General features: G+C 40.7%; 1 protein-coding gene across 2 annotated transcripts in view; it reads left to right on the top strand.

Annotated features, from left to right (window-relative positions):
• ASXL3 (ASXL transcriptional regulator 3) overlaps positions 1-12,430 on the top strand; it is a 115,496-nt gene that overhangs the window by 40,133 nt on the left and 62,933 nt on the right. Inside the window, exons 4-5 of one of the 2 annotated variants that reach the window (XM_069957646.1) lie at positions 11,663-11,771; positions 12,297-12,405. In XM_069957646.1, the coding sequence (XP_069813747.1) occupies positions 11,663-11,771; positions 12,297-12,405 (218 nt within the window). Of the gene's footprint in view, positions 1-11,662; positions 11,772-12,296; positions 12,406-12,430 lie in introns of those variants that run through there. The other variant, XM_069957644.1, reaches the window with a different exon arrangement.

Raw genomic sequence — 12,430 nt, 5'->3', positions numbered from 1 at the left:
ATGTGTCACAGTGAAGGATGGGGTTAAAACATCATTGTATCTAATAATTCTGGCAGCCCACAGTCTTCTTTTTTGCCTTGTAGGAATATGTATGATAACATTTATGTTTTCTTGACAAACTGTGCTGTGCATTGTCCCTCAGGCCTGCCCTCTACATATTTCTCCGACGACGTGTTTAAACAATTTACAAGTTAGTTTACAAATACTAGAATCGGCAGCGGCGATCCACTGGGGATAATGCAAATGTCAGTAAAATTAGTAGCATATTGGTAATGATGGATAATCTGCTTTAAACTCCTGCTGTGCAGGGACTTCCTTTCTGTATCTATAAATTTTAATACAACTCCTGATCTGCTATGAGCTATGGTTGTGAGACTGCACCAGGACCAGCAGACTTTAATTAGCTACTTTTACAGTCATTAAATCCTACAATCCGAATCCCACTGTCAGTAATACACGGTAAAGACTTTGACAGGAAGTGGCTTCACTTACATAGTGTTTTCAGAGTACTGGGAACTACTGCTATTATAATAATCCTATATAGGACATCTAAATCAATGATGGATCCTCAGGCACCTCACAGACTGTGGTCCCCTCTGATGTTACCTTGTGCACAGATTATCACTGAATAAAATGTTCCGTTTGAAAAGCTGTTCCTAGCTGTGGGATGTCCCAGAGAGGCGTCAGGGAGTGCCCTTTATACCTACTATTAGCTTGTGCTGGAGGCAGGCAGGTACACTATATGGGCTAAAAGTATACACAGTCCACCGATAGGAGCTTTTAGTACGTCTGATTGTAAATCATTGGATGTAATGTGGATTTGATTCCCCCTTTCACCAAACTCGGCCAAGCATATCTTTATAAACCTTGCTTTGTGCATTGAGCAGAGCCATAGTGATACATGAAAGGGCCAAATCCAAACTGTTCCCACAAAGCAAAACAAGTCATTTATTTCAAATGAAGCATTAAGCATTACTGAATAAAGGGATATTGGTCAGCCCCTGACAAACAACCCTAAAGCATTAACCCTTTACAGTTGGGACAATGCAGACTGGTATCTCCTGGTATTCACCAAACCCAGACTCATCCATCAGAGTGGCAAAAAAAAAGAAGTATGATTCGCCACTCCACAGAACATGCCGACTGTTACAAAGTCTAGCTGGCAGCATGCTTTCCACCAATTGAGGCATGAGATTATGCTTGGTGATGTAAGGTTTGCATGCAGCTGCTCAGCCGTGAAAACCCACGCCATAAAGCTCCTGACAGGGCACATTTTAGATGCCAGGTAAAGTTTTGAACAGCTGGGTATTGTAAACTTTTATGCAGGATGTGCCTCACCACTTTACGTGTTCTCCACTTCATGGGTCTTTGTGGTTTCTGAATGTTTTCACTTTTCAACAACATTACTCAGTTGATCTTGGAAGTTGTAGGAGGGAAGAAAATTTCATGAACACTCTTTTTTACAGACATCCTATTATTGTACCACACTGGTATCAGTAAGCTCTTTAGAAAGCCATATATATAATCTCTGTAATAGCCAGGGGCTGGATTTTTTACACCTTTAGTAATGGGACTAAATGAAACAGCTGAATTCAATGATGAGTGGGGGTGTCCCTACACTTGTCCGTATATTGAATATTGCAAAATGTAAATGTTGCCATGAAATATTACAGTACATTGTCCATTTGTGTAGGTTACATGCTGTGGTACACAGTTGACTAACATTTTACACACACACACACACACACATATATATATACACACACACACACACACGCTTTAAATGCTTTCATTACTAGAAAATAATTTATTTGATAAAATAATAAATCCTATTTTTTTCTCTTTTCTTTTTAATGCACCCGTCGGACCATTTGCATCTTTCCAGAAAGTAAGTGTTCTATAGATTTTCATTACTATAATTTAGATCTGTGTCATGACATGTTTGCTATTGTACAGACAAGCAAATGACATGAAGTGCAGTACAGAACGTCTAGCGTGATCCCACGATGGAGGAGGGGGAATTGGCACCTTAGCTCCCGCTATTGGTTGTGGCTAGCCCGGGCTATATCTTTAAAATAAACTATATAGCATACATATCTTTTTGCACATGCAGTGTCTTTTTATTGGTCTTGTATTTCTTTTGTGGTGGAATTTTGTTGTTGTAGATAGGAGGGAAGTTATTGATACAGGGGTTTATTCTGATTCCGTTGATTTTCTATAAAATAAAAATGCTTCAACCTTTTTTGCCTTCCTCTGGATCAACACTGCAGGAAAATAGGCTAAACTAAGTGGATGTTTTTTTTTTCCAGCTTCTAAAATATGTTGCCATGGAAACATTTAAAAATATTCAATTAAATATTAATGCGATACATTGTACCGTTCATTGCCCAAATGCCTTGCTTTGTGTGATGGGCTTCACACAGTAGAAATCATTCATTATATGATTCTCCCTATTATGTGAGGATCTTACTAAATGGTAGGAAATGGTAGAATTTACCACCAGTTGTATCTTTGCCGCTTTTTATCATGTTTGTACTTCCTTCCTTATGCGAATTTCAACTGCACAAAATGTATCATCTTGTCACGCATATAATAATTGTGTCTAAAGCAATTGCCAACTCTTAAACCCAAGCCCCTTTTTCAGGTCAAAAAACTAAAAATGATAAGCATGGCAAAAAGTTGCAAATAAACTCATGTATTCGATAAGTGTGTCTAAAATCCAAAAACGGAAAAGAAATAATTTAAAATGTGCCAAAAAACACACACTAAAGCTCAGTAAATCCCCCCCCCCCACTTTGCAAGTGTAATCTTGGTAAATTGTCTCGGCAGAGATTAAATGTGGCCATAGACGCTAAACATGTTGCCAGTGTACGTTGGCTTCTGTGAGGAAGGTACTCTACGCTGGAGAAACATGCCTATGGGGTTTGGTTTTATTAATCTCTTGAACATTTTTATTTATTTTTTTGATTCCACATTAATTGTTCTTATTTTTTAATCACCAGTGCATGGTTTCTTGTTGGTATTCTATTTATCCCTTTTTGTTATTGGTTTATCGAGATACAGCTTTGCTTTTACAGGGGATGTGCCAGTTGTATATAGCCTATTAGGGTTGGGGAGGCAGGCTTGCTAGTTAGGGCAACAGTATCTTGGTGACATGCACTTTAAGCTGCTTGTCAGGTAGTTAACCAGTTTATAGTTCATCTGTACTTTTGGCCAATATTACCACTGTGCTCGGTGAAAAATATAGTAACAATTCAATATCGATTGAGAGCTCTTGCCGCTTGCCAAAATCTAGTTTGGGCAGTGCTAGATAGCGTCTTCTTTGCTAATAGCGATTCACACTCGGGCAATCCCTTATACTCTGTTTTCAGGGTGTTGTACAAGTGACCTGTACTGGTCATGGACTCGCTCCCATATACTTAATTAGGCTCATCAAGCTGTGCCCAATGTTGGTGTCTGTTGTCACAAAAAAATAAATGTTTAAGAGGTTTGAAGAATAGTGGTGAGTACTTAGGTTGATTATGAAGTTACATTAGTCACATTATCCTTTATTTGGGAACTAACTTGTGCCATTTATTTCTTATTTCTTGTGCTACACAAAATTGTCCTCGAGTCTCTTGACTTTAATGTGTGTGTAGATTTTTTTCCTTTTTTTGTTTTGTCATTTAACATGGTTACTTTATTAAAATCTTTTTTTAATATAAAAAAAAATTGTTGCTGGCCACACATCACCCAGTGTAAACAGGGTTATGTGTGGCCGATAACGATAAAAAAAAACGGACAGCACAGATAGGTATATATCTGTGCTTTGCGTTTAAAGAAGCAGCAGTGTATACTTACGCTTCTTGTGATCCAGGTCTCCCATCCTCTTGCTGTATCTTTGGCTAAACTCCCGCAGATTCCACCGCTTGACGCTTGACGCCTGTATTCCACTTGAGTTTCCGCCGATCCCATTGACTCCATTTTATGGTCAGGCGGATTTTATCGCCTGCCCGAAGAATGAACCTGTACATTCTTTAGGTGGACAGTGGAATCTGCCTAACCGTAGAATGGAGTCTATGGGACGGGCAGAGAGTGAAGTGGGAAGTGCTCAGGGACAAACAGCAGAATCTGTGGGGAGTTCTCCATGAGAATTCCGCAGTGTGGACATACCCTAAAATAGAGAACAAACCCTCCAGTAAACGGTGAATAAATCTATAATAAATACTAGAACCACAAAAAGAACCACTTTCTTACCGGACTGAGTGGACGACAAACCTGGGGAGTAGATGAAGCAATGCTCTCCTGATCCACAAGACATTGCTGATATTCTGATTTGCTAGATAGTTCAGGAAAATTGTCCATTGTGTATATGATTGGTGGATACTGTTTATATAGTCAAAGCTGGAGGTAAAAAAGTATATACAACCGGGATATACACTCACCGGCCACTTTATTAGGTACACCATGCTAGTAAGGGGTTGGACCCCCTTTTGCCTTCAGAACTGCCTCAATTCTTCGTGGCATAGATTCAACAAGGTGCTGGAAGCATTCCTCAGAGATTTTGGTCCATATTGACATGATGGCATCACACAGTTGCCGCAGATTTGTCGGCTGCACATCCATGATGCGAATCTCCCGTTCCACCACATCCCAAAGATGCTCTTTTGGATTGAGATCTGGTGACTGTGGAGGCCATTTGAGTACAGTGAACTCATTGTCATGTTCAAGCAGAAATCGAGACTCATCAGACCAGGCAACGTTTTTCCAATCTTCTACTGTCCAATTTCGATGAGCTTGTGCAAATTGTAGCCTCAGTTTCCTGTTCTTAGCTGAAAGGAGTGGCACCCGGTGTGGTCTTCTGCTGCTGTAGCCCATCTGCCTCAAAGTTCGACGTACTGTGCGTTCAGAGATGCTCTTCTGCCTACCTTGGTTGTAACGGTTGACTATTTGAGTCACTGTTGCCTTTCTATCAGCTCGAACCAGTCTGCCCATTCTCCTCTGACCTCTGGCATCAACAAGGCATTTCCGCCCACAGAACTGCCGCTCACTGGATGTTTTTTCTTTTTCGGACCATTCTCTGTAAACCCTAGAGATGGTTGTACGTGAAAATCCCAGTAGATCAGCAGTTTTTGAAATACTCAGACCAGCCCTTCTGGCACCAACAACCATGCCACGTTCAAAGGCACTCAAATCACCTTTCTTCCCCATACTGATGCTCGGTTTGAACTGCAGGAGATTGTCTTGACCATGTCTACATGCATAAATGCACTGAGTTGCTGCCATGTGATTGGCTGATTAGAAATTGAGTGGTAACGTGCAGTTGGACAGGTGTACCTAATAAAGTGGCCGGTGAGTGTATGTGGCTGTTGTAACCTTTTACAGCCCTGCACTGTATTGCCAGCTAGCCCTCCAGACAGAGCTCCCACCACTCTTGCCCTCATTGAGACCCTGTAATACCCTAAAGCACCGGTGGCTGCTAGATAGAAAACTTTTAAATCCCAACGTGTTTCATTCCCATTAGGGAAATCCTCAGGGGACATATGCAAAGTGCCACAAATTACTGTCCATGGAATAACTCTAAAACACACTCCGGTTATCTACATGTATGGTGCCAAGCACGCGTACAGCGGAGTCACTGAACTGTAATAGGGAACGGCAACCACAAATACCCCGGTTATATATACCTTTTTCCTCCAGCTTTGATTGTGTAGGCGGTATCCACCACTCATATATACTATGAATAATTCTCCAGTACTATCCAGCGAATCAGAATACCAGTTATGTCTTGTGGACCAGGGGAATACCCCTCTTATCTACCCTTGTGGTTATTGTCCACTCTCTGCAGTCATCTGACTGGTAAGAAAGTGGTTATGTTTGTGGTTCTAGTATTTATTATGGGTTTAGTCACTATTTACTGGAGGGTTTGTCCTCTCTTTTAGCTATTATTAGCTGTTTTCCTCAGTGAGAATAGGTAAAAATACTCGGAGCAATAGTATACTAGTGGTTTATTATTTGGAAGAAGGGCTTATGGATATAGTTGACATGTGCACCAGCAAGCTTTCCCAAGACCTAAGACAAATGTACTAGAAGTACAGTACGATATCTATAGGCAGCTTCATTTTTTCATCTTTGGCGAACGAGTTTTACCAATGTACTGAGAGTGAAGGAGACGAGGAGCCTGGTAAGTGAAGAAAGAGAGGCACTTTCCTGAAATTACAAATCCTTTTTACCATATAATCTAAAGTACAACCATTACTTAAAGTGTCATTGTCGTGTGTTTTTTTTTTTATATAATTTTTATTATTTATATTTTTATTTTTATAATTTTTTTTTTTTTTTTTTTGCAGAAATCAATAGTCCAGGCGATTTTAAGAAACTTTGTAATTGGGTTTATTAGGCAAATATGCCATTATCTGCATTTAGAAAAGGCCTTTCCCAGGTCCTCCCCTCCTCCTCTCTCTCATCCACTGCTCATTATCAGGAAATTTCGACTGTTTTACATCAGTCGGATCCTTTCTGTTCTAAGGAGAGGGGAGGGGGGAGGAGGGAGATTAGTCACCAGCGGAGAGCAGAGAACAAAGGATTATACAGTGGGAGCTGTGTGAAAGCCGGTATCCAGAGGTCAGAGAGGTCAGTGCTGACCTCAGAGGAGATAGCCCTGTGATGTAGCTGTAAATTAACTCTTTGTTGTCCTGTTTTGATGCCTCATATCCCTCCACTCCTCCCCTCTCCATAGACAATCATGAAGACAGGGGGAGAGCTTCAAACTGCTTTTTCATGATAAAAATACATTTTTTCGGCTAAGAAACCCAATTACAAAGTTTCTTAAAATCGCCACTTTAAGGCTGCATTCCCACGTTTCGTGTTCCTCACGGAACACGGACGTGGAGTGCCTGTAACGGACTCTCCCCCGCCTGGGCTGCATCTGTAATTAGATGCTGAGAGCGGGGGAACTACGCAGATATGCGCCGCGTTGTAATGAAGCAGCCACACAGCGCTGTCCTTACAGCGCCGCACATATCTGTATAGTTCCCCACTTCCAGCATCTAATTACAGATGCTGCCTGGGCAGGGGACAAGTCCGTTACAGGCACTCCACATCCGTGTTCCGTGAGGAGTCAACCAGCCTCATTATACTGCTGTATGGGCTCTGTTGACAACTCTGCATTAAGGAAGTATTATTGCTGTGATCTTTTTTTTTCCCCCCTGAAATACATTTTATTTCATCACGTTCATCATTTTGTCAAGTTTTTTTGCACTTATAGGACAATTGCCATGAAAAACTTTTTCCCAGTAATTGCAGCACATTACAAAGTTATATAACTCTGTAATATGTTTCAATCACCTATCTGCCTCCCTTCCCTGTCTTTTCCCCCCTCCACCCCCCACCAGGAAGTGTCCTGACTCACACAGACCTAATTACTGTCGTCACCGTCACCAAGCTCTTCTCTCAGCTCCTTCTCCTGTTACAGCAGCCCCCTCCCCTGCCTTGTCAGGTGACAGGCTTGCTCAGCTCCCATTGGCTGAACAACTGCAAGCCATCACTTGTCACATCTCACTTGCTTATCTTCCCTCAGACTGACTCCGGCACATAGGCAGCTCCCCCCTCCCCTCATACCCTCTCTCCTGCTGCCATGGACTCAGTGAAGGAGTCATGTGACTAGAGAAGATAAGCTGAGCAAGCAGAGTCACCTGACAAGGAGGGGAGGGGGAGGCTGGTGTAACAGGACCTAGAGCAGCCCTCCTGCTGATGACTCATCGTCACAAGAAGAAGCTGCCTGGTGACAGTGACGACAGTCATTAGGTCTGTGTGAGTCAGGACACTTCCTGGTGGGGGGTGGAGGGGGGAAAAGACAGGGAAGGCAGGCAGATAGATGATTGAAGCATATTACAGAGTTATATAACTTTGTAATGTGCTTCAATTACTGGAAAAAAGTTTTTCATGGCACTTGTCCTTTAAGGAAAATACAGGTTAGTTTACAGATTGAAACATAGTGGATAAAATAGAACATCAACTAAATGATGTTATGAGAATTTACTTCTTCCTTCTACACACATATAAATAGATAGTTCCATAAGAATAATAGATTTAGCAGCCCCATGTAGAGTATAATTTACCTGCAGTATAAATTTACAGATGTTACAGGTTGATGCAGCTAATGCAGTAGTTTTTACCTGCAGTCATATGGTACACCATAAATAACATGCGGTAATAGTTCTGAGTGCAGATGATGTTATAGTGTGCCCTGCAGTCCCATGTAACATCCTAGGTGACGCATGGTGATGTGCTTGTGCTACGGTGCCCTGCAGCCCAGATTAGGAGAAAGGTTTCCCAACCTTTCCCTAATGTGAGTTCATAATGCTTTATACACGTGTGAGCATCGGCCTATTACCTGTGAGAGGGAGTAATACTGTGTATATTGGGATGCATAAGCTATTTCAGATTTTCTGATTTCGTCATCAAAATATGTTATTGAACTTTCAAAGTGAATTGCATATGCGTAAATAAATATCTAATTGTCAGAATTACAGATTTTTGGTGATTATCACATCCCAGGTTAAATTAAATAAAGAGTAATTAAAAAGTCCCATCAAACCCAAAATGCTTCTGATAAAAACTACAAACCACGTCACAAAAAAATGACCCAGACCTGAAAGGGTTAAGGTTGTGCTAATGTCTATGGAGAGTAGATCTTGTAAGGGTGGGGGGGGGGTGTAGATGTGTATTCTAGAGGCATCACAGCATTTCTGATGACGTGATCTGCTCTACACATTAGATATGCCACAGCAAAGAAAGAGACAGCAAGGCTTATAGGTTTATACTGTCCCAGGGGAGCAAACAAAACATGGATATGAAAGTGGAACAGCTTAATTGTGACCAAGTGACATAGAAATGGTTCCCAGTAATCCTGTTTGATAGTTAATCCTAATATGTGCAGCATCTCTAGTGGTTCGGTGACCCTGGATTTTCCTGCCAGAACCTGTAATTAAACCTTATACAATAAGACAAGTCTCTGTCTGGATTTCCAGGAAAATGCAATTCCACATCAAGTGGCGCTCTTATAGGTGTTAGAACTAATCTCTTCTGAATGATATCATGAATATATGTTGTGCTGTGTGATTTCCTTTTAATAACTCATTGTAACTATCCATTAGGGATCTACCTCCGCACGGCTATCTTAGTGTGTGGAGGAAGCTGACATGTTATGTATTTTGTTGACAGATTTGTCAGAATAGTTTTGTTTTTGGCATTAGTGTTTTTGTTTTGCATTTTCTCAATAGTTTTATGTATATTTATATTTCATTACGTGATTTTTTTTGTGTTTTATAAATTTTTCAGCAAGAGGACTACACTGATACCACCTGTATACTTTTCTTATATATCCGTCTCAATAATTGACAGCTAACAGTGCCGCCTAGCTGGAAGAAGCTTGTGTTCATGTGCTTTACTTGCTGAGCAAGACAAGCTCCATAGACTTAAAGTGTTACCGTCATTATAACGTTCAAAATCTAAGTCAGCAGGGGCTGTTATATAAAGCAAGTTTGCTATTTACATTTATTTTTTATTAATATTGTTATAATTATAATATATATTTTTTCTCCGTTATTATGCTTTTAAACAAAGCTATACTTGTATGTAGGTCAAGTCTCACGAAGGCAGCTTTTTGGTCTTGTGCTGGTTGAAAAATAAGAGACTAAATCCAGGAACTCCTGGCCAGTACAGAGAGTCACCGCTCAATGTGTCCTTCAATCACATGACTGCTTTCTCTGTTTGCAGATGACCAGGACTTCCTGCGTTTAGTCTCTTTTTTTTTTTCCAGCCTAAATACAGGAAGTCCTGCGTTTTCTGTGATAACTAGGAAATTCATAAGACTGCACCTGGATTTCTGTTAAGTATAGCTTTGTTTCACAGCATGATAACAAAACAAAAAAAATGAATGTAAATTACAAACTTTCTTTCTTTCACTTCTCCTGTTGATTTAGATTTTGCAAGTTCTAAGGACAGTGATACTTTAAAGGGGATGAGAAGCCCATTTTGTTAAATGACAGGGGCAAAAATAACAAAGGCTACTAACTCACCTCTCTCCGCGCCTCCTCAGGCATCGGAATCAACTGTAGTCACAACCCAGCTGATGGACTGGGCACTCAGCCAGCCACTGACTGGGTCGGGACGCTGCTCGAGTCACTGATTGGCTGAGCGGGCAGTCCATCACCCGGGATGGGTGGAATGCCTTCTGGCGGGGGTCCCTGGGCTGGTCAGATATTGCATAGCGGGTACGGGGAGAGGTAAACAATGCTTCATTGTTACACTCTCCCATGCCCCTGCTGCCTGTCAGATCCTTGCCAGGATCAGACTTCTCCTTTACAATGGAGCTTGTTTCATACAGTTAGCCATGGAGTAAGAAGCATTACTATGCGTTTCTCCAAGCTGGTTCTGGAGCATATCTCTGCGACACATCAAAAGGTTTTTTTTCCTAATGACAGGGACAATAAATTGCCCTGGTGCTGATAATTTTAATAGTATACAGTTTTGTTCCTGTAGACATAAAGAGATTTCTTTTCTAACATATGATTAAACAAGCTCTTGCTGAGGGGTACCCTGCTTTTTTATGTGGTTGTCAATCATCACATCCCTAGTCACCGGTCTTTCTCGGATTACATTAGCCTTGGGCTCAAGGCTAAATCAGCTGTGAGTCAAGGACAGAGCCAAGGTCAAGGAGACTCCCCAGGATTTTCTCACTTCTGCTTTATTATGTAGATTTGTGTAACATTAATTCAGGACTATTTACATATCTCACATTTTTTGGTGTAAAGTGATTAATCGGATGATAATTCTAAGCCTCGGTGAGCATGGTTACATAACAGACTCTAGTTCCTCGTAGTTGCTGGAATGAATAATGCTCCTGGGGTTTTCTTTGCACTTTGGAGTTATTTGATTTATTGTGCTTGCACCCTTGTTATTTGTCTGTGTTTCATTGGTGGGGCTTTGCTGCTCACATATAAAGTGGCTATTATCTTTCCTAAGTCCTTCCACTTGATGTAATTGGCGTTCCTGCACATCCATCACACAAGACCCTGCCTAGAGCTGCAAACTCTACTCCGCAAAAGCAACTTAATTTTGACTCCCACCTCCAAGAGTCCAGAAACATAACCACTTGATTCTTCCGGGGCCTTTTCTCACTAAGCCTTTGTTGTCTTTCATCCTACGGGTCACAGCTGCCATTGAACGTGCTGTTTTTTCTCTTCCATCTGATCATTCATGTGCATCGGAAGCATTCGCTGCAACATTTTTCAAAACCACAGCCTTTCCTATTTTATTTACTGAACATTTTTTTTTACTGAAACATTCGGGCTTCTTCTTTTTTTTTTTTTTTACCCGTTCTTCTCGGTTCTTTTTTTTTTTTTTTCTTTTTGTTAGAAAAACATAATTATTTTGCAGAGATTTCCCCTGAAGCTTATGGAGCAGATGCATTTGATTAGGATTGTTGGACCCTTTATTGTAATGTAGATGCTTTCAGGCTCAGAAGAATTTCTCTGAAGGGAAGCATGAACAGAAAAAGGAAGAGAAAAAAGCCAAGGGGAGAGGAGGCATTGTTAGATGTAGTCAGGCTCACGTGTTTTTTACACTCATTTTCATGCATGTTTTTTTTCTGTCTTGTTATTGTTATCTCACATTGTAGTGGTACTTCTCCGTTGGCTTGTCTAAATGCCATGCTTCATACTAACACTCGTGTGGGCGATGGGACCTTCTTCAAAATCCCAGGGAAATCAGGACTTTATGCTCTTAAAGTAAGTACTTTTTTATATTCTGCATTTCAATTACATGGATTGTTACTGTACTTGACGCGGTAGAGTAGGAGTGGGCTTTTCTTTTTTCTTAACTCTTTTTCTTACATGAAATTTGTTGTCGGTCTTTGTATGTTGTATTAGGCTTTTTTTTTAATAAAAACCCTTTTACAGTAAGATATATTTTGGTGCTAGAATACTGAATGAGGAATTGCAGTGCTGCTTATGTGATGCTCTGTGCATTATACACTTCACAATACAGTGTATTATCCTGCTCTGAGCACATTACATTCTCCAGCTCTTTTGTCATCTGGTGAAGGTAATACTTCTTGAAACTGCACATATCATCATGGAAATGTAGAACAGAGATAGGTACTGTATATGTAAACAGTACAGCCAGAAGGTAAAAAAAAATTTCTATGTAATTTACTGACCAGGCCAGGATAACTCGGTGAATGAGAACTTGATATGGGAAACCTAGTAATATGCTGATAATAATTTTATATTCTTGCCTTCTTATCATATCAGAAAGAAGAATCAACTTGCCTGGCTGATGAAACACTGGAAATAGGCTGTGAGTCAGAACTGGATGGGACTGAAATGGCAGAGGCAAGCAGCAATGGAGAAGAAAATGAAGGTAGCACCCAAAGGAGTTGTTGACC

This window comes from Dendropsophus ebraccatus, chromosome 2 (assembly GCF_027789765.1).
Source record: "Dendropsophus ebraccatus isolate aDenEbr1 chromosome 2, aDenEbr1.pat, whole genome shotgun sequence".
Classification (NCBI taxonomy): Eukaryota; Metazoa; Chordata; class Amphibia; order Anura; family Hylidae; genus Dendropsophus; species Dendropsophus ebraccatus.
This window is presented reverse-complemented; position numbering and strand designations above follow the sequence as displayed.